This window comes from Salvelinus namaycush, chromosome 14 (genome assembly GCF_016432855.1).
Source record: "Salvelinus namaycush isolate Seneca chromosome 14, SaNama_1.0, whole genome shotgun sequence".
In the NCBI taxonomy this organism is placed as follows: Eukaryota; Metazoa; Chordata; class Actinopteri; order Salmoniformes; family Salmonidae; genus Salvelinus; species Salvelinus namaycush.
In genome coordinates this window covers 41,172,375-41,195,959 of record NC_052320.1, presented here as the reverse complement: position 1 = coordinate 41,195,959, position 23,585 = coordinate 41,172,375, and the positions used below count along the sequence as shown (strand labels likewise).

At 41.9% G+C, this 23,585-nt stretch overlaps 1 protein-coding gene across 1 annotated transcript in view; it reads left to right on the top strand.

Annotated features, from left to right (window-relative positions):
• LOC120059520 (MAP kinase-activated protein kinase 2-like) overlaps positions 1 to 17,149 on the top strand; it is a 32,787-nt gene extending 15,638 nt beyond the window's left edge. The window contains exons 2-10 of the mRNA XM_039008643.1: positions 3,073 to 3,212; positions 3,319 to 3,383; positions 10,222 to 10,301; positions 10,407 to 10,533; positions 10,692 to 10,767; positions 10,873 to 10,997; positions 12,697 to 12,782; positions 15,345 to 15,425; positions 15,670 to 17,149. Coding sequence (XP_038864571.1) covers positions 3,073 to 3,212; positions 3,319 to 3,383; positions 10,222 to 10,301; positions 10,407 to 10,533; positions 10,692 to 10,767; positions 10,873 to 10,997; positions 12,697 to 12,782; positions 15,345 to 15,425; positions 15,670 to 15,813 — 924 coding nt within the window. The 3' untranslated portion in view covers positions 15,814 to 17,149. The remainder of the gene's footprint in view (positions 1 to 3,072; positions 3,213 to 3,318; positions 3,384 to 10,221; positions 10,302 to 10,406; positions 10,534 to 10,691; positions 10,768 to 10,872; positions 10,998 to 12,696; positions 12,783 to 15,344; positions 15,426 to 15,669) is intronic.
• Positions 17,150 to 23,585: the final 6,436 nt, after the last annotated feature.

The following is a 23,585-nucleotide window of genomic DNA, read 5'->3' as shown; positions in this document are numbered from 1 at the left end:
GTGGCGGTAGGAATGTACAAACCCTTAAGCGTTTCTGTTCCCCTGACCTGGAATACTTCGCAATCAAATGCTGACCCCATTATCTCCTGAGACAATTCACAGCTGTTTGTATCACGTCTGTGTACAGTGCCCCACAATCCATCACCACGCTGGCACTCAAGGAATTACACAGGACTTTGAACAAATTGAAAACAGCATATCCCGAGGCTGTATTCGTTGTACTTTAACAAAGGACGTTTTAGGAAAATTCTCCCTAAATTCCACCAACACATCTCTTGCTTCACCCGCGTGAAAAAATAGGTTGGACCATTGTTATTCTCTATACCGAGACAGGTACAAACCCCTCCTTTGCTTTATGAGTAGTGCGTGACCCTACGGAGGCAACACATACATTCTAAGGGATTTCAATGGGTCTTTCTCCATTCTGTTTTATACGGTTCAATTCAAATTCAACCAAAAATAATTTCCTGCAATTTCTGCATTCATTTGAGATCATTGACACACTGCCACGTAGGGCTGCATGATATGGGCAAATAATCAAGGCCTTATTTTTATCCAAATGTTGCAATTGTGGTTTGACTTGCGATTTAGATCAGACTGTTTCCCATGCTTGTTCAATGAACCATAAACAATTAATGAACATGCACCTGTTGAACGGTCGTTAAGACACTAACCGCTTACAGACGGTAGACAATTAAGGTCACAGTTATGAAAACTTAGGACACTAAAGTGGCCTTTCTACTGACTCTGAAAAACACCAAAATAAAGATACCCATGGTCCCTGCTCATCTGCGTGAACGTGCCTTAGGCATGCTGCAAGGAGGCATGAGGACTGCAGATGTGGCCAGGGAAATAAATTGCATTGTCCGTACTGTGAGACGCCTAAGACACCGCTACAGGGACACAGGACGGACAGCTGATCGTCCTCACAGTGGCAGACTACGTGTAACAACAGCTGCACAGTATCGGTACATCCGAACATCACACCTGCGGGACAGGTACTGGATGGCAACAACAACTGCCCGAGTTACACCAGGAACGCACAATCCCTCCATCAGTGCTCAGACTGTCTGCAATAGGCTGAAAGAGGCTGGACTGAGGGCTTGTGGCCTGTTGTAAGGCAGGTCCTCACCAGACATCACCGGCAACAACGTCGCCAATGGGCACAAACCCACCGTCGCTGGACCAGACAGGACTGGCAAAAAGTGCTTTTGTCTGACGAGTTGCGGTTTTGTCTCACCAGGGGTGATGGTCTTATTCGCGTTTATCGTCAAAGGAATGAACATTAAACCGAGGCCTGTACTCTGGAGCGGGATCGATTTGGAGGTGGCGGGTCCGTCATGGTCTGGGGCGGTGTGTCACAGCATCATCGGACTGAGCTTGTTGTCATTGCAGGCATTCTCAACACTGTGTGTTACAGGGAAGACATCCTCATCCCTCATGTGGTACCCTTCCTGCAGGCTCATCCTGACATGACCCTCCAGCATGATAATGCCACCAGCCATACTGCTCGTTCTCTGTGTGATTTCCTGCAAGACAGGAATGTCAGTGTTCTGCCATGGCCAGCGAAGAGCCCAGATCTCAATCCCATTGTGCACTTATGGGACCTGTTGGATCGGAGGGTGAGGACTTGGGCCATTCCCCCCGGAAATGTCCAGGAACTTGCAGGTGCCTTGGTGGAAGGGTGAGAACATCTCACAGCAAGAACTGGCAAATCTGGTGCAGTCCATGAGGAGGAAATGCACTGCAGTACTTAATGCAGCTGGTGGCCACACCAGATACTGTTACTTTTGATTTTGACCCCCCCTTTGTTCAGGGACACATTATTCTGTTTCTGTTAGTCACATGTCTGTGGAACTTGTTCAGTTTGTCTGTTGAATCTTATTTTCATATAAATATTTACACATGATTAGTTTGCTGAAAATAAACGCAGTTGACAGTGAGAGGACGTTTCTTTTTTTGCCGAGTTTATTATTTGTACGTTTTCCTGAGTCTCACCTTTCCATAGAGTGGTCATATTAGTGTGTAGCCTGAACTGTTCGGATGCTACAGACAGAAGTGGGCAGTTTGGCGGTACCGACTTCAGACGAATCCCCTGACACTTGTGGGTGTCGTAGAGCAAAACTGAGAACACCATCACATTCATGAGTCATCTTTCCAGAGTGGATCTTGGGCCAAACCGTTCGAACCCAACAGATTTTCGGGATGTTTCATGGTCTCACAAACACTGCTGTAGCTCGGCCACCTTCCATTCCGGAAGGCCACCATTTGGCGGATGCGGTGGATTGATTGTCAATGTGTGTTTGCTTACTAGCCACACGTCAGGCAGGCCAAGGGTTAAGCCTTTACCTTTTCAACCAACTTGGACTTTTGTGTGGTATTGTTCTTGAACTCCCAAATTGGTGAGTAATTTCATTAGGTTCCATTAGGCTTGTTCCATCTGGGAAGGAGGGAAATTGTATTATGATGTGTCTGAGGCTGCCGTAATCAGATCTGAATGTCAAAATCAGGGAAGTGACTACCTCTGGATGGCTTTTGCTCTGTCTGGTTTGAGGCCTCTGAACTTGGAGTGAACTGAGGATGGAAAATCTTCTGCATTGTTTTTCTAATTCAGAAACAATGACAAGTTAGACACTGCATGTTTGAGACCCCTGGCCTGATGTACTATCAATAGCAGAGAAAGTAGGCTGCACTAGACACTGGTTGGGGAGAAATCTAGACGTAACCTTTTGAAAGACATGTTAGTCAGCAGCTTGCTCTGTGTGGTTTGCCTCATTGGCCTAAAAATCCCTCATGCTGGTAATTGTCTCTCACTCTTCCATCATATTTCCTTCACTTTTATTTAAACCTGTTATCTTTGACAACAGTGGTAATCTTCTTGAACTGCACTTTTGGTTAAGGGCTTGTAAGTAAGCATTTCACAGGTTGTGTTCGGTGCATGTCACAAATAAAGTTTGATTTGATTTTAATGGTGGTAAGGAGAGGAGGAAAGGAAGCCATGAAGATCCGATTTAGCCTCTGATTCCCCCCTTACTCTTCTCTCTTCTCATCTACTCCGCCCCCTCTCTTCAGATGCTGCAGGATTGTGCGAAAGCTCGTCGGGAGGTAGAGCTCCACTGGAGGGCGTCGCCATGTTCTCACATCGTACGCATCATGGACGTCTACGAAAACCTCTACCAAAGCAGGAAGTGCCTGCTCATCGTCATGGAGTGGTGGGTGACTGACACACACACACACACACACACACACACACACACACACACACACACACACACACATTTACCCTATGTTATTCAATGTTTTCTCTCTCCATTTTAGTATGGATGGAGGTGAGCTATTCAGCCATATTCAAGACCGAGGGAACCAGGCATTCACAGAAAGAGGTAATGAGTAGGGCTGTTACGGGGACCGTATTACCGCCACACCGGCGGTAACGAGTCATGGCAGTCAAATTCCATGTGACCGTTTAGTCACGGTAGTTAGGCTTCTCCAAGCTCTGATGCTGCTGATGGTCATTAGTAGCCAACCAATCTTGTTAACTGCCTGGTACTCAGCACTCTATTGAGCATTTAATCACTCTGACATCAATACAAATGTATTCGAAAATCTAACCAAATACTTCACGAGTGCCCATCAGCTCATGTGGCGCAACATTTCGATAGGCTATGCAAGAAAACAGATGATGACCTCTATTAAAACGAGGATCCCATCAGCTTTCTATAGACTATACCTACTATATTTATTTCTTAACTTTCCAAATATTAAGCACATTGGTTCTCTTTACAACAGGAGTATAGCCTACCTGGCTGGCATGAAAATGAACCACGGGTAAAGCGTCCTCCATTCGCTATTTAAGCGCATAGTTGACATCAGAGTTGGGAAGTAAGGGTTTACGAAAAGCCGGTAACTAATCCTTTACCAGCTAAAATATTGTCATCAGATTACAGATACTTTTGAAAAACTAGAGAATTACATCGAGGATTACTTTTAAATTCAGAAAGGATGTTTGGGTAACAAAATGTTTGACAATTCTCTAATAAGCATTGAAAAAAGGCGCAAGTTTTTAAGTTTGTTCCACCTGAGTGAGTCTGACACCACTGTGATGACATGCCAAATGTGTAGGCTACAGTCCAAGCTATGTCATTCAATGGTGCGACTGCTGTCGGCATCCAAAGATTATCCAACTTGAATAATACCTTAGAGGTAAGGATGACCGCAGTGGTGTAGTCTATGGCGATACGGATATCACTTATTATTCATATCTACATAGCGCATTGATGTGAATCCTGCTGCTGCTGTCATTTAGCTATTTGAGCCTCACGGATTGTGGTTGTTGTGGATGGCTGTTCACAAATTTCAATGTGTATTTGAACTCAATAATGGTTGAATTCAAGAAGTTTAAGCTGCCTATCAATCATTGTTTTTGAAACCAGTGGAAAATGTGCTCTTGCAACAGCAGATCCCTGCCTATGGAATAAAAGTGGGGCTTTTATTGCTCAATCTAATTCATGCTGATAAGGGAAAAAATGATCAATAGGCCTAATTTGCAGACTTTTGATAGACTTAAAGGGACAATCTGTAGTTGCTACATCCATTTTTGGACTTAATTCAATTATATCTTTACCTAAATTATATATATTAATGTTATTATATGTAGTAGAAAGCGATGGGTTAGAAGAAGCCTTCATAACCAACCCATAAAGTAAAATGTAACATCCATATATGAACAAGTATGTAAACTTTAACAGTGATTTATCCTGCAATAGATGTTATTCAATTGGTAACATACATTTTTGTCTTCTAATGCCTCTTAACTTCTCTGGGATATGTGGGACGGTAGCGTCCCACTTGGCCAAATGGCAGAAAAAATGTAGCGCGCCAAATTCAAATATTTTACTATAAAAATCAATCTTTCATGAAATCACACAAAGACACCAAATTAAAGCTACACATGTTGTGAATCCAGCCAACATGTCTGATTTCCAAAAGGATTTACGGTGAAAGCACACCAAACGATTATGTTAGCTCAGTACATAGCCACAGAAAAACACAGCCATTTTCCCAGCAAAAGATAGTAGTCACAAAAAGCAGAAATAGAGATAAAATGAATCACTAACCTTTGATGATCTTCATCAGATGACACTCATAGGACATCATGTTACACAATACATTTATGTTTTGTTCGATAATGTGCATATGCACTACCTGAGCCACTTGTGTGGGTTGTAGACTCCGTCTCATGCTAACACTAGAGTGAAAGCACCGCCAGCATTCAAAAGTGACCAAAACATCAGCCAGGAAGCATAGGAACTGAGAAGTGGTCTGTGGTCACCACCTGCAGAACCACTCCTTTATTGGGGGTGTCTTGCTAATTGCCTATAATTTCCACCTTTTGTCTATTCCATTTGCACAACAGCATGTGAAATTTATTGTCAATCAGTGTTGCTTCCTAAGTGGACAGTTTGATTTCACAGAAGTGTGATTGACTTGGAGTTACATTGTGTTGTTTAAGTGTTCCCTTAATTTTTTTGAGCAGTGTATAATTAAAGATACACTTGTTCTTAATGCAACCGCTGTGTCAGATTTAAAAAAAACTTTACGTAAAAAGCACACCATGCAATAATCTGAGACGGCGCTCAAACATAACATTTCTCCGCCATGTTGGAGTCAACAGAAATACGAAATTACATCATAAATATTCCCTTACCTTTGATCATCTTCATCAGAATGCACTCCCAGGAATCCTAGTTCCACAATAAATCGTTGTTTTGTTCGATAATGTCCATTACTTATGTCTAAGTAGCTACTTTGGTTAGCGCGTTTGGTAAACAATTCCAAAGTCAGGAAGCGCGTTCACTAAAACCTGACGAAATATCCAAAAGTTCCGTAACAGTCAGTAGAAACATGTCAAACGATGTATTGAATCAATCTTTAGAATATTGTTAAAATAAATCTTGAATAACGTTCCAACCGGAGAATTACATTGACTTCAGATGAGCGATGGAACGGAGCTGCCTCTCATGTGAACGCGCGTGGTCAAAGAATGTTCACCTCATGGCAGTGGTGACTAATTCTCCTCTCATTCGGCTCCCCTTCACAGTAGAGTCATCAGACAAAGTTCTACAGACTGTTGACATCTAGTGGAAGCCGTAGGAAGTGAATACTCATTCATATCTCGCTGTGATTTCAATGGGATCTTGGTTGAAACTCGACCAGCCTCAGAATTTCCACTTCCTGTTTGGATTTTCTCTCAGGTTTTTGCCTGCCATATGAGTTCTGTTATACTCACAGACATAATTCAAACAGTTTTAGAAACTTCAGAGTGTTTTCTATCCAATACTAATAATAATATGCATATATTAGTAACTGGGACTGAGTAGCAGGCCATTTACTCTGGGCACCTTTCATCCAAGCTACTCAATACTGCCCCTGCAGCCATAAGAAGTTAAACTTAACTATATTAAAAAACAATCAATCTTCACATAATCACTAGTTTAACTACACATGGTTGATGTTATTACTAGGTTAACTAGCTTGTCCTGCGTTGCGTATAATCACTGCGGTGCCTGTTAGTTTATCATCGAATCACAGCCTACTTCAACTTTGCCAAATGGGTGCTGATTTCACAAAAGAGCATCCGTGAAAAAAGCACAATCGTTGCACTAATGTACCTAACCATCAACATCAATACCTTTTCTTAAAATCAATACACATAAATATATTATTTTAAACCTGCATATTTAGTTAAAAGATTCATGTTAGCAGGCAATATTAACTAGGGAAATTGTGTCACTTCTCTTGCGTTCAGTGCCAGCAGAGTCAGGGTATATGCAGCAGCTTGGGCCGCCTGGCTCGTTGTGAACTGTGTGAAGACTATTTCTTCCTAACGAAGACCGTAATTAATTTGCTAGAACTTTACATACTTATGACATAACATTGAAGGTTGTGCAATGTAACAGCAATATTTAGATTTAGGGTTGCCACCCGTTCGATAAAATACAGAATGTTTCCGTAATACACTGAAAGAATTAACGTTTTGTTTTCGAAATGATAGTTTCCGGATTTGACCATAGTAATGACCTAAGGCTCGTATTTCTGTGTGTTTAGTATATTATAATTAAGTCTATGATTTGATAGAGCAGTCTGATTGAGCGGTGGTAGGCAGCAGCAGGCTCGTAAGCATTCATTCAAACAGCACTTTACTGCGTTTGCCAGCAGCTCTTAGCAATGCTTGAAGCACAGCGCTGTTTATGACTTCAAGCCTATCAACTCCCGAGAATAGGCTGGCAATACTAAAGTGCCTATAAGCACATCCAATAGTCAAAGGTACATGAAATACAAATGGTAGAGAGAAATAGTTGACACGTCATAATTCCTATAATAACTTGCAGCTGAACTTGAAAGGGGTTCCTTCGTTATTTTACCGTTGATCTCTTCAGTAGGGAATGTCTTGATCTACTTCAAATAAGGTCTGTTTCGTGCAGGCTTAAACCACCTCAGCGTGTTGATGCCCGTGTAAATCTCACAAATATAAGGTAACATATTTTCATAAATCCACTCTACAAAAAAGAATATATCTTCTCTTATATTTAGCCAATATTGATCAGAGTTACCTTGTCCTATGGATATCTACACAGTTATCAAATTGGCAAGGTGGTGTAAGCCTACACGAAACACAGACCTTATTTGAAGTGAATCTAAAAAATATCCTATGGAATAAATGAATGAAGGAACCGCTTTTCAGATTTTGCTGGAAGGTGTCATGGGAATTATGAGTCACACTGGTAGTCAATTCTTACCATGCCCATTATTAAAATAGGATTTTGTGCATATAGAAATTCGTTTTTGTTTTCAACATTCATCACAGGTAACTTAAACTATAGTTTTATTATTCAAACAGTTGAGAGTATTTGTGTCTCCTAAGCAGACTCTTCAGTGTCCTTGTCACTTCAGAGAGGTGTGTGTGTAAACTTAATATAATCATACAGACGGCAGAGAAAAGCAGAGCACCAGTGTTGGGACTATTACATTGAATTGGCACCAGGGAAAGCAAGGTGTCTTATTTGTGAGAAAGATGTAGGTCAAAAAATACCACCAACCTGTTGAATCACCTTAAGAACACCCATCCAAAAGCTCATAAGGAAGCAGTGATGAAAAAAGCAAACACAAATTCTTCACAAGGAAAAGGTGATAGACACGTCACAGACATCGCAGGCTACAATATTACAACTTTTGAATAAACAAACAAAATGGCAAGACAAAAGACCCAAGGGCCAAGAAGATGGATGAAGCAATTTTTGAGATGATTGCCACTGACAACCAGCCATTCACAGTAGTGTCTGATGTTGGTTTTCAGTGGCTGATTACTCTTGCTGAACCCTGGTACAGGATCAAAGATGAAGAATTCTACCTCCACAGAAATGCTAGATAAAACACATGAAAGAGTTGTGAAGAATCTGGTGGCACCAGTGGATGCTCCACACATGGCATTCACAACTGACTGCTGGTCAGGCACTACAGAATCCCTGATGAGTCTTACTGGACATTTTCATTGACAATGTCTGGACAAGAAAGCAGGTTGTGCTGAATGTCAAGACTATGACTGGATCACACACAGGGAACTACATCCGAGAGATGTTTTTGACCATGTTGGAATACTGGGAAATCCAGACTACGTGTAGATCCTCAGGGACAGTGGGGCAGACATGGTGAAAGGTATGAGACTGGCAGAGCTTCCAGACTTCAGCTGCAGTGCACACACCCTACAGCTTGTAATCAATGATGGCCTATCCAGTCAGAGAGCTGTGCTAGACATTATTGCCATGTTGAAGAGCTGTGCAACTCACTTTGACCACTCTGTACTGGCCAAACAGAGTCTGAGGGTCATTCAGGAAGTGCTTGGCCTTCCGAAACACAGCATCATCCAAGCAGTTCAAACTCGCTGGAATTCAACACTACACATGTTGCAGAGGATGTTTGAACAGTGGCGTGCACTGAATGTGTATGCAGGTGAATATGGACACATCAGCAGTTTGTCTGCTGCACAGTGGGACATTGTCTCTAACCTAATTGAGACTGGCTCCTATGGAGGAGGTGACACTGGAGATGTGCCACTCCAACTCTACAGCCGCATGCATCATCCCCAGTGTGTTGGTGCTGATGCTGCAGCAGGAGGTTTCTTCTACTCAAGGCATCTCAACTTTACGGAAGACCATGTTGGACAGTCTGACAAGGTGGTTCTCCAAGGCTGCGGAGACCAAGTGCCTGGTGCTGGCAACTGTCCTGGATCCACGTTACAAGAGCTAATGCCTTCACCTCAGGAACAGCACGAGAGAAAGCAAAAGAGTGGCTGAAGGAGGAATCTGACCTACTAAGAAACCAAATCCCAGAGCCACAGCAGAAGGGACTAGTGAAGAGGAGGAGCCAGATCCAGATGCTAAGAGTCCTGGTAGATCAGCCACCCAGTCTGGTGGACAGCCTCTACACTAGAATCCTTGGAAGTCAAGAGGGCAGTCCAGTGAAGTTTTGAAATTGAGTTGGTGCGTTACCTCACAGAGCCTGTCATTGACAGAAAGAGCTTGCCTTTGGAGTGGTGGAAGCAGAATGAGGACAGACTTCAATCACTTGCTCCACTGGTAAAGAAGTTTCTCTGTTCCCCACCTTCTTCGGTCCCAAGCGAGAGAGGTGGGGATCATTTTATGATAAGCAGAGGAGCAGACTGACAGGGGAACATGCAGACGAGCTCTGCTTTCTGCACTACAACCTAAAACTTAACTGGGAATATTGAAGTCTCATGTTAAAAGGAACCACTAGTTTTCATATGTTCTCATGTTCTGAGCAAGGAACTTAAACGTTAGCTTTTTTACATGGCACATATTGCACTTTTACTTTCTTCTCCAACACTGTGTTTTTGCATTATTTAAACCAAATTGAACATGTTTCATTATTTATTTGAGACTAAATTGATTTTATTTATGTATTATATTAAGTTAAAATAAAAGTGTTCATTGTTCGTTCAGTATTTTTGTAATTGTCATTATTACAAATATATATTCATATATATAAAAATCGGTTTCGGCTTATTTTGGTCCTCCAATCTGTATCGGTGTTTAAAAATAGTCGGTCGACCTCTAATCCCTTCACTCCACTGGTATTCAACTCTGTTCACTCGCTCAGTTATGCTTCTAACTCGGTCTTTCTCTTCTCTCCCACCCCGTCTAGAGGCCTCTGACATCATGAAGAGTATAGGAGAAGCCATCCAGTACCTGCATGCCATTGACATTGCTCACAGAGACATTAAGGTAAAGTCTGTCTGGTGATTCAATGAACAGAATTATACTAAACATCTCTTATTTTGCATACATGTTCAGTCCAATAAATAATTATGCTATTTTCTCGTCCGTCAGCCAGAAAATCTGTTGTACACCTCCAAAAAACCAGATGCACTCCTCAAACTAACCGATTTTGGTTTTGCCAAAGAAATCACCACACTCAACTCCCTGGCAACGCCATGCTACACCCCCTATTATGTTGGTAAGGTTACGCAACTCAGTCTTACTGACTGGTTTAATAGTACGGCCTACCCTGTCAGTATAATTATTCATGAATATTTCAGTGGCATTGATTATTAAGTTCATAAAATATAAGGCTTCAATGTATTTTGAGTCTGTATTTCCTCTCCTTGATCCCAGCCCCTGAGGTTCTTGGTCCAGAGAAGTATGACAAATCCTGTGATATGTGGTCTCTGGGCGTTATCATGTATATCCTGTAAGTGATAAAAAATAGCTTGACAGCATGAATCGATTCCCAATAACTGCAGTGTACAAGACATAGCACCTTAAGTGGTTCTTATCTATTCTCCTCTCCTCCTAGGCTGTGTGGATATCCTCCCTTCTACTCTAACCACGGCCTGGCCATCTCCCCTGGGATGAAAAAACGCATCAGGAACGGACAGTACGAGTTCCCCAACCCAGAGTGGTCTGACGTGTCAGAGGACGGTAAGAGAGAGAAGACAGATATTTACAGTTGAAGTCGGATGTTTACATGCACCTTAGCCAAATACATTTAAACTCAGTTTCACAATTCCTGACATTTAATCCTAGTAAAAAATCCCTGTCTTAGGTCAGTTAGGATCACCACTTTATTTTAAGAATGTGAAATGTCAGAATAATAGTAGACAGAATGATTTATTTCAGCTTTTATTTCTTTCATCACATTCCCAGTGGGTCAGAAGTTTACATACACTCAATTAGTATTTGGTAGCGTTGCCTTTAAATTGTTTAACTTGGGTCAAACGTTTCGACTAGCCTTCCACAAGCTTCCCACAATAAGTTGGATGAATTTTGACCCATTCCTCCTGATAGAGCTGGTGTAACTGAGTCAGGTTTGTAGGCCTCCTTTCACACGCTTTTTCAGTTCTACCCATACATTTACTATAGCATTGAGGTCAGGGCTTTGTGATGGCCACTCCAATACCTTGACTTTGTTGTTCTTAAGCCATTTTGCATCAACTTTGGAAATATGCTTGGGGTCATTGTCCATTTGGAAGACCCATTTGCGACCAAGCTTTAACTTCCTGACTGATGTCTTGAGATGTTGCTTCAATATATCCACATAATTTTCCTACCTCATTATGCCATCTATTTTGTAAAGTGCACCAGTCCCTCCTGCAGCAAAGCACCCCCACAACATGATGCTGCCACCCCCGTGCTTCACGGTTGGGATGGTGTTCTTCGGCTTGCAAGCCTCCCCCTTTTCCCTCCAAACATAACAATAGTCATTATGGCCAAACAGTTATATTTTTGTTTCATCAGACCAGAGGACATTTCTCCATAATGTACGATCTTTGTCCCCATGTGCAGTTGCAAACCGTAGTCTGGCTTTTTTTATGGCGGTTTTCGAGCAGTGGCTTTTTCCTTGCTGAGCGGCCTTTCAGGTTATTTCGATATAGGACTCATTTTACTGTGGATATAGATACTTTTGCACCTGCTTCCTCCAACATCTTCTCAAGGACCTTTGCTGCTGTTCTAGGATTGATTTGCACTTTTCGCACCAAAGTACGTTCATCTCTAGGAGACAGAACGTGTCTCCTTCCTGAGCGGTATGTCGGCTGCGTGGTCCCATGGTGTTTATACTTGCATACTATTGTTTGTACAGATGAACGTGGTACCTTCAGTCATTTGGAAATTTGGCTGATTTCTTTTGATTTCTTGGCTGACTTCTTGGCTGATTTCTTTTGATTTTCCCATGATTTCAAGCAAAGAGTTTGAAGGTAGGCCTTGAAATACATCCACAGGTACACCTCCAATTGACTCAAATTATGTCAATTAGCCTATCAGACACTTCTAAAGCCATGACATAATTTCCTGGATTTTCCACACTGTTTAAAGGCACAGTCAACTTAGTGTATGTGAACTTCTGAACCACTGCAATTGTAATACGGTGAATTATAAGTGATATAATCTGTCTGTAAACAATTGCTGGAAAAATTGCTTTTGTCATGCACAAAGTAGATGTCCTAACCGACTTGCCAAAACTATAGTTTGTTAACAAGAAATGTGTGGAGTGGTTGAAAAACGAGTTTTAATGACTCCAACCTAAGTGTATGTAAACTGGGTTCAAAATGAATATCATAACTTTGATGGTAATTATGTGAATTGCTTAAAACTTTGTTTTCCTGTGTTTTCTCTCTCCCAGCTAAACAGTTGATCCGCCACTTACTGAAGACTGAGCCCACCCAGAGGATGAGCATCACAGAGTTCATGAACCACCCCTGGATCAATGTAAGCACAGCACCCTTCTGTTACCCCCCTAGTCCAGGCAGTATGACCATGAAACAATTGTGGTCGATTGTTATGAAGATACATACTGATTATTCACTAGCGACTTTCAATGCCACTAGACCACAAGAAGACAACAGAAGAGCGCAATAAATGGTTGTTTTTTCTGAATGGAATTTCACGTTACATTTTTATTTAACCTTAATTTATCTAGGTTAGTCTCATTGAGATACACATATATTTTTCAAGAGAGACCTGGTCCAACCAAGACAGCAGCAGAAAGAAACAATGATTCAGTCAAATCAAATCAAACATAACACATACAGTGGGTATAGAAAGTCACCATCCCCTTTCAAAATCTCACAATATCCAGGTGTGGGAAAAAAATCTAGAAAATGTATTGACATTAAAACAGTAAAATACCTTATTTGGATAAGTGAACACCCCCCTGAGTTAATACTTGGAACCACCTTTTGCTTGAATTACAGCCACGAGTCTCTATGAATACGTCTCTACTTACTTTGTACACATAGACTGTGCAATATTTGCCCATTCTTTCTTGCAGAGTTGTTCAAACTCAGACAAATTGCATGGTGACCGTTCACGGACTACACTCTTAGAGTCATTCCACAGATTTTCAATGGGATTTAGGTCGGGGCTCTGTCTAGGCCACTCAAGGACATTCACCTTCTTGTCCTTCAGCCACTGTACTGTTACTTTGGCAGTGTGCTTTGGGTCATTGTCATGTTGAAACGTGAACCATCTTCCTATTTTCAACTTCTTGGCGGAGGGCTGCAGGTCTTCCTCAGGAATCTGTCGGTATTTTGCACTGTCCATTTTCCCTTCTATTCTGACAAGTGCTCCAGTCCTTGCTGAAGAGAAACACCCCCGCAACAGGATGCTGCCACCGTCAAGCTTTACTGTAGGCATGGGGTTCTTTGGGTGGAAAGATCTAATGGGTTTTGACCACAGCACCTTTTGCCACTTGGCCTTAGAACCTACAATGTGCTTTTTGGCAAAGCTCAAACAAGACTTGATGTGTTTTGTTTTTTTTAGGAAGTTTTTTTTCTTGCCACCCTCCCATAGAGGCCAGATTTGTGGAGCGCTTGTGATATTGTGGTCATATGCACACTTGACCAGTCTTTTCCATAAAGGCCTGAAATTCATTCAAAGTCGCCATTGGCTTCTTGTTAGCCTCTCTGATCAGTCTCCTCCTTGCCCGATCATCCAGTTTGGAGGGACGGCCTGATCTATGTAGGGTCTGGGTGGTGCCATACGCCTTCCACTTCTTAATAATGGTCTTAACTGTGCGCTGAGGGATAGACAAAGCCTTTGACATTTTTTTTTATATCCATCCCCTGACTTGTGCCTTTCCACAACTTTATCTCGTAGATGTTTTGAAAGTACCTTTCTACCTATAGTGGATTCTTTGCTTTGAATTGCTCTACTAAGCAGTGGAGTCCTCTATGAACAACTGCTTTTATTCTGAACTAATCAAAGTCACTACAATTGACCACAGAAGCCAATTAGCTTGATTTGTGGTCTGGGGGATGGTTGGTTATACTTCAAATGTTGTGTTTTTAAATTTCAGGCTGTAAGGCAACAAAAGGTGAACATTTTGAAAGGGGGTGGTGACTTTCTATACCCACTGTTAGCAGTTGATGTTATTCTTCAATAACACAGCCCCCAAAGCAAATCAGGGGGAGAAAAATAGGTTTATTCAAAGAGAAGAAATCATATATGTTATGCTGGGAAGTAGATGGTCAATGTTCATTCTTCCCTGTCCTCAATGATTCTCCACAGAACAAAGACACAGGAGGTAATTTATAACCCCTAACCCTAGCCTTTGATTGACCAATTAGAATTCCTTGCAGTAAAATTGGGCCAATGGCCAAAAAACAAGTATGCTGTTTCAGGCTCAATGTATAGACGATTCAGACCAATGAGATCTTGCCACATGAATCCAGGACTGAAACCCTCACACAGATTCTAACCAGATGTTGAATTGAAAATCAACTATTTCCATTGATCGTTAATTTCCTATTGACCTCTAGTCCTCTCTGTTGTGTATTATCTTAAAATATTCCTACACCACTGTACATTACAATTACAGAAACATACAAGCGTCACGGATGAAAATAATCATATGTACCACCGCATGAAGTCCTAATGACAATCACATTCCTCGGTCAACCAAACTAAACTGGCCGTGTGATGTCAACGCGACACATTTGCTGTCGTAGCGTATTATGTTGTTGCACTCGCATCCTTTTCTTGCCTGGTGGTCCAGTCTGTTTGTGCTTAAGCTAACTCCTCTCTGTTTCGCTTCTTTGTCATACCAAAGAAACTGGCCTCACAGTAATGTTAACTTGGCAACCATAAAACCACATACGGTATGAGACCGGGCTCATCTTTTGCAACAATGTTTTTTTTTGTAATAATTGACCTCCCTAGAGTTGCTGAATATTTTTCACATTTCCAATTTGATCCTATATTCATGTTCCTTGATTGGACACAATGTTTTTTTCCAAAGCAATGCGCTAACCTAAGCTGGTCTCCCTACAGCAGTCTATGGAGGTCCCTCAGACCCCTCTCCACACCAGTCGTGTGCTACAAGAGGAAAAGGACGTCTGGGAGGAGGTCAAGGTGAGCACTGGCACTGCAGTGGTGTGAATACATTCTTTCTGCATCTAACTTGGATCCACACACCTCTAGCATGCAGATTGAGCACAAAAACAACAATATCCTTCTATAGACTGTACAAAGTACAGTGTTTTGGTCTGCTTCTATCTACACAATTGCGCATTTGCTCCTTTGGATTTTCTCAGTCCTTTACACATTATTTATAATTGTTTCTGTGATATGCTAATGGTGTGATTTTTGTTACTAGGAGGAAATGACAAGTGCCCTGGCAACCATGAGAGTGGACTATGAGCAAATCAAAATCAAGACCATCGAGGATTCGACCAATCCGCTGCTGATTAAGAGAAGGAAGAAAGCAAACAATGCAGCCGCTGAACCACCGGGCCTGTGAAACAAATTAACTTACACCACACACACGCCCTTCCATGCTGATAGGCTGATAGAGCTGATAGGGCAAACAGGGATTATTAAGGGGTGAAAGTCTGAATCTCCAGAAATATTACATTTACAGTGTTTTAAACTTCCTTTGTAGGTGTTTTATTCTCATCGTTTTAACCCATTTTAATGTTTTTTTTCCCACCTTGCTATTCAAGGTAAAGAACCATTTTGTTAATTTGCTTTTTTGTCCACATAGAGATCTGATGTTTATCGTCACGTCTCGGTGATGTACTGGGTATTTCTGTCGTTGTTGCTGATCACTATGCACGCTGACTGACTGCACTGTAACTAATCCAGTATCTGACCCAGCTCTGTTCTGTGTTTTATCATTGTTGATTCCCCTCAGTATTGGCCACATGTTTTTCTATCTTTATCTGTGGGTCTTCAGATGATACTGCCATGGGTAGCTGAGAGACCATGAAAACATTGAATGCTCTTCCAGTTATACTGTGGATCCATAATCTTTTTCTGCTATGCACTGCTTAACTCTACACAATGGAGGAAGCATCATTTTTCTTTATGTATAATTGAATGTCCTTTAGTTTCTTCTTCCTTTAGTTGTCATTCATTGTATATACTTATTCACACCTCACACCAACAATATCCATTTTCTATTTGTTGTGTGGGGGTTTTGTTGCCCTGAACTCTTTGCTTTTGTTTTGATTGGACTTCTGAATTGTATGACTGCAGTTGAATGTGTTTTCATGGTTGGTTGGGTTTGATTTCTTAGCCAACGCACCTGTAGCCAAAGTTATAGTCACCATCTTTTTAGAGTGGACTGACTGTTTAGGAAGACTGTGTGCCTTGAGGACATTAGGAAAAATCCGTACTTGATATTTGTGCACATAGCCTAACTTTTCATCTCCCATTGAGGTTATGCACGATCGACACAAGTTCAAGTTCTGTGCACTAATCTCAAATTCGGATTTTTCCCAATGTGATGACAGTGGGGGAATATTCAAGCCACTTCGGCAGTAGCAAATGTACATTGTGTTATCAAATCATGATCACAAAATCCCCACAGATGTTGTAGCCCACTTTACAATTATCCTGATGAAAGTAACAGTTCAATGATGATTGCACTTGTTTAAATATATTTTCAGTGAATTCCCACTAATGAACTATACAACACAAGTGTCACTATTAGTTTCCACGCAGCAGCAATAATGTTAAGGGTTTCTGCTGTGTTTGGTGATGGGCAACACTGAAATGCATGGGGGTATGGCAGTACACATATTACATGTAGCACTGGCTGTCTTTTGGATTAAAACTTGTATAAAATCCCTTATCCGCTCAAATGTGTTGACTGGTGGTGTTGTGCCAGAATCCTAAAGTAGCCTTGATGTCAAACTGTGGCAATGCGGGACATTATCCTGTTTGTGCAGCCCTGTACCACCCTCTGCTGTCATGGAGATGGAAAGACAACCTCTGATACAGTGCCTTCAGAAAGCATTCACAACCCTAGCATTTTTCCACATTTGTTGTGTTACAAAGTGGGAGTAAAAATATAATTGCATGAAATTTGCTTTAAAACTGCAAAAATAATCTTTACGCCCTATGGCAAAATGTGTAGAATTGCAGGAAATTAAAATCTAAAACTTAATTATTTTCTCAAAGCTGTCAAGAGTGGCACAGCTAAAATGTTTTGCTTGTTGGCTCCCCAACAAAACTTCACTTAGGGCCCCCAAAAGGCTAGGGCCAGCTCTCCCTGACTGAGTCTGTAATACCAACATGTTTCAAGCAGACCAACACAGTCCCTGTGCCCAAGAAAGCGAAGGCAACCTCCCTAAATGACTCCTTCCCCTGTAGCACTCACATTAGTAGCAATGAACTGCTTTGAAAGGCTGGTCAGGGCTCATATCAACACCATCATCCTGGAAACCCTCGACACACTCCAATTCGCATACCGCCCCAACAGATCCACAGATGACGCAATCTCAATCACACTCCATACTGCCATTTCCCAAATTAACAAAAATAACATGTGAGAATGCTGTTCATTGACTACAGCTCAGTGTTCAACACCATAGTGCCTACAAAGCTCATCACTTAGCTAAGGACCCTGGGACTAAACACCTCTCTCTGCAACTTGATCCTGGACCTCCTGACGGGCCGCCCCCAGGTAGTTAGGGTAGGCAACATCACATCTGCCATGCTAATCCTCAATACGGGGTCCCCTCAAGGGTGCGTGCTTAGTCCCCTCCTGTACTCCCTGTTCACCCATGACTGCGTGGCCAAGCACGGCTCCAAAACCATCACTAAGTTTGCTGACTACACAACAGCCTATAGGGGGGAGGTCAGAGACGCCAGGACAACAACCTCTCAACGTGAGCAAGACAAAGGAGATGATCGTGGACTACAGAAAAAGGAGGGCCGAACACGCCCCCATTTACATCGACCGGCTGTGGTGGAGCGGGTCCAGAGTTTCAAGTTCCTTGCTGTCCACATCACCAACAGACTATCATAGTCCAAACACACCAAGAAAGTCTTGAAGAGAGCACGTCAATGCCTTTTCCCCCTCAGGAGACTGAAAAGATTTGGCGTGGGTCCCCAGATCCTCAAAAGTTATACAGCTGCACCATCGAGAGCATCCTGACTGGTTGCATCACCACCTGGTATGGCAACTGCTCGGCATCTGACCTGCCATCCAGGACCTAGAGTGCCAGTCAAAAGTTTGGACACACCTACTCATTCAAGTGTCTCTCTTTATTTTTACTACTTTCTACATTGTAGAATAATAGTGAAGTTGCGCTGCAATTAACTGCACCTCAGCCTAAATAAATGCTTCACAGAGTTCAAGTAACAGACACATCTCAACATCAACTGTTCAGAGGAGACTGCGTGAATCAGGCCTTCATGTTCGAATTGCTAAAAAGAAACCTCTGCTAAAGGATATCAATAAGAAGAAGAGACTTGCTTGGGCAAAGAAACATGACCAATGGACATTCAATCGGTGGAAACCTGTCCTTTGGTCTGTTGAGTCCAAATGTAAGATTTTTGATTCCAACCGCCGTGCCTTTGTGAGACGCAGAGTAGGTGAACGGATGATCTCCGCATGTGTGGCTCCCACCGTGAAGCGTGGGGGTGCTTTGCTGGTGACACTGTCTTAGATTCATTTAGAATTCAAGGCACACTTAACCAGCATGGCTACCACAGCATTCTGCAGCGGTTCGCCATCCCATCTGGTTCACAATTAGTGGAACTATCATTTGTTTTTCTACAGGACAATGACCCAAAACACACTTCCAGGCTGTGTAAGGGCTATTTGACCAAGGAGAATGATGGAGCGCTGCATCAGATGACCTGGCCTCCACAATCACCCGACCTCAACCCAATTGAGATGGTTTGGTATGAGTTGGACTGGGGAGTGAAGGAAAAGCACTTCATCCAATAATATTTTTTTTTCTTTGTTATTGATTGAAATTAAAACCCTTGTTTTCCACCAAATACTTAGCAATTGTGTTGAAACCAATCGTTTTGAAATGTAGTCTGGAAGGTATCTGTTGGTATTCACTTGTAAATAACGAATTACCTGAGACAGGACTGTAAAATCAAGATTTGATCACGCTTGAAGGTTGCCCATTACTCACATTCTGAAAGCCTTTCATTGGCTCAATGAAAATTCAAACTCTCCAAGTATGTTTATCCACAAACAATCACTTTCATTGAAATACATCATTTCATGAATGGAAATAAACATGCATTCAAATACAGTAACCTACCAGCCTGTTATTTAGAGGCAGTCCCTCCTCCCCAGTCTCTTTTGCAGTGTCTCTTTCAGACTGAACTGGAGAGGGGTTTTAGAGTTTTTTTTAGCATGGTGTAAATAGCTCTCTTACCTCTCTCCCTCCCCAGCTGCAGCCCAGCCACTCTCTCATTACAACAAAAAAACGTTCCACAACCATGTAATACATCATATCACACCCAGCCATGTCAATATAAATCCCATCTGTGTGTTGGCGGCGATGCCATCTAGTCTTTAACATTTATGGAATCGGTGTGCGTGTCTGTCTGTCTGTCCCCTGCGTGATGGTTGAGCTAACGTGTGCTAATGTGATTAGCCCGACGTTGTAAGTAACAAGAACATTTCCCAGGACATAGACATGTCTTATATGGGCAGAAATATTAACAAGAATTTAAGCTAACTGCACTGTGCAATTTACAGTAGCTATTACAGTCACAAAATACCATGCTATTGTTTGAGGAGAGTGCACAACAACAAAAAACGTATCACGGCAACTAGTTTGATACATTCACCTCTGAAGGTAAATAATGTACTTACATTCAGTAATCTTGCTCTGATTTGTCATCCTGAGGGTCCCAGAGATAAAATGTAGCATAGTTTTGTTTGATCAAATTTTTATTTTCAAATGTAGGAACTCAGATCACTGCACTTGTACATAGCCCATCTGTAAATAGCCCATCCAACTACCTCATCCCCTTACTGTATTTATTTATTTATCTTGCTCCTTTGCTCCCCAGTATCTACTTGCACATTCATCTTCTGCACATCAATCACTCCAGTGTTTAATTGGTATATTGTAATTACTTCGCCACCATGGCCTATTTATTGCCTTACCTCCCTTATCTTACCTCATTTGCACACACTGTATATAGACTTTTTCTACTGTATTATTGACTGTATGTTTGTTTATTCCATGTGTAACTCTGTGTTGTGGTATGTGTCGAACTGCTTTGCTTTATCTTGGCCAGGTCGCAGTTGTAAATGAGAACTTGCTCTCAACTAGCCTACCTGGTTAAATAATTGTTTTATTTAAAAAATGGGTTCTACAGTTTGAACCCCTGCTATGTCTGGCCAGCCCACCCCCATCTAGATGTGTGAAGGTTAATCTTTTATGTAGGGAAGCTAATTATCCATCATTTATAACATTCCTGGGAGTGTGTAAACTTAAATGTTGTATTACCTTATCATTTTTGTATGTTCTCTATAGTTATGTACTTGAAAATGTATCAACTGACCAATTTGGTACATTTTGGCAGACTTGATACAATATTTTGAACAGTAATGCAATGGTTCATTGGATCAGTCTAAAACTTTGCACATATGCTGCCATCTAGTGGCCATAATATAAATTGTGCTTGGACTCCTAAGTGATATAATGGCCTTTCTCTTGCATTTCAAAGATGTTATTTTTTTTATAGAGAAAATGTTTTTCTTTGTATTATTTTTTACCAAATCGAATGTGTTATATTCTCCTACATTAATTTCACATTTACACACACTTCCAAAGTGTTTCCGTTCAAATGGTATCAAGAATATGCATATCCTTGCTTTAGGTCCTGAGCTACAGGCAGTTAGATTTGGGTATGTCATGTTAGGCAAAAATTGAAGGGGAAAAAAGGGTCCGATCCTTCCTTGTTTCCCCCTCTCTGTTGTGCCATATCATTTGCTTTAGATCAGCAGTGGGCTATGCCATGATGTTTCTACCTGAAGGCTTTCAGGAAAGGGGTGCAGGCAAAGGGTGTATGGTACGATTTATGTGACTCACCACCTGGATTCGGTCTTATGTAACACATTGTCGTAAAAAATTAAGCCCCCGAAATTCTTAAAAACAAACTGAGGTACAATTTTCCAAAAACTTTGTTTTAAACGGAGTACCCTTTAACCCGGTTGACTTTTGATTTCTGATAAAAGAGAGTGAAGTCTAAGACATTTAGACCGCCGTCACAAACCATGTTGGTGATAACATCTCTTTTTCTTATGTGAAGTTGTACAATAGCCGACAGCAAGTGGATTTGGGAATGTCAACAGATGAAAAAAGATTGAATGCACGAGATAGCCCCTCAGCTTTGGCTTAAAGCCCCTTCCCTAACCATGAGGATTTTTTTTTTATCAATTCAGTTACAGGATTCAAATTAAGATCATTCATAGTCTTTGAGATTTTTAGTGATTTTTACACCGATGTAGGTTACAGTATATGTCTCAGAGATGTTACAATCAGCTGGATTATTGTCTAATAAAAAGCATGAGCTGGCGCACACCCAGAGAAACTTATTTAGTGTAGAGGTGCTGACAAATGACGAATAAACTGTAAGATATGAAAACAAAAGGTCACACACTCTGTATGCATATAAACTCAGCAAAAGAAGGAACGTCCTCTCACTGTCAACTGCAGTGAGAGGAACCAGGCTATGAGGGGTGGCCAGTCCTCTTCTGGCTGTGCCGGGTGGAGATTGCCTGCAATGACAACAAGCTCAGTCCGATGATGCTGTGACACACCGCCCCAGACCATGACGGACCCTCAACCTCCAAATCGATCCCGCTCCAGAGTACAGGCCTCGGTGTAACGCTCATTCCTTTGAAGATAAACGCGAATCCGACCATCACCCCTGGTGAGACAAAACCGCAACTCATCAGTGAAGAGCACTTTTTGCCAGTCCTGTCTGGTCCAGCGACGGTGGGTTTGTGCCCATAGGCGACATTGTTGCGGTGATGTCTGGTGAGGACCTGCCTTACAACAGGCCTACAAGCCCTCAGTCCAGCCTCTCTCAGCCTATTGCGGACAGTCTGAGCACTGATGGAGGGATTGTGCGTTCCTGGTGTAACCCGGGCAGTTGTTGTTGCCATCCTGTACCTGTCCCACAGGTGTGATGTTCGGATGTACCGATCCTGTGCAGGTGTTGTTACACATGGTCTGCCTCTGCGAGGACGATCAGCTGTCCATCCTGTCTCCCTGTATCGCTGTCTTAGGCGTCTCACGGTACGGACATTGCAATTTATTGCCCTGGCCACATCTGTAGTCCTCATGCCTCCTTGCAGCATTCCTAAGGCACGTTCACGCAGATGAGCAGGGACCATGGGCATCTTGATTTTGGTGTTTTTCAGAGTGAGTAGAAAGGCCTCTTTAGTGTCCTAAGTTTTCATAACTGTGACCTTAATTGCCAACCGTCTGTAAGCTGTTAGTGTCTTAACGACCGTTCAACAGGTGCATGTTCATTAATTGTTTATGGTTCATTGAACAAGCATGGGAAACAGTGTTTAAAAACCCTTTTCAATGAAGATCTGTGAAGTTATTTGGATTTTTACTAATTTACTGATTTTTACTAATTTACTAATGAAAGACAGGGTCCTGAAAAAGGGACGTTTCTTTTTTTGTTGAGTTTAGATCTGTACCAGTACAGAGGGAGTGTTAGCTGTGTCGTGTTAGATGCTACATTAGTGTATTTATTTTATCTTTTTTTCCAGCACCAGTCTAATAGGTGGCGGTAATGCAAAATGTATTGGATGCCAACTGCCATTAAACCTCATAGAAGAAGAGGAAGAGTGTTAATTCTTACCATGCTTCAGTTATAAAGCTAAAAGTAATAGTACTTCAGTCTCCATTGTTAATTCTACCATGCCATCTAGAGCACGACAGCTCGATCCTCATCCAGTTCCTTTTCCGCACAACAAGAGATGCAGTTTAGAAAAAAGCAAAGGAAATCGCCTTTCTAAAATGAGATTTGGTGAAGACCTGACTACAGCAGACAAGGCTGCAAATGCAAAGTTGGGGCCTCTCGTCCAACAGGCCCAAAATCAAGTAAAGGGTGGATTCTACAGGGGAATCAGAGGCTTTTTCGCCTATGGAAAAAATAATTTAAACCGGGGTGATTTCCTCCGCCGGTAGGCTTACAAGGTAGCCCCTTCACCCACAACAAACTGAGCATTATAGTTCTGAATTGTGGTGTTATGGTTTACAAGTTAAGACTTCTGTTTCTACATTT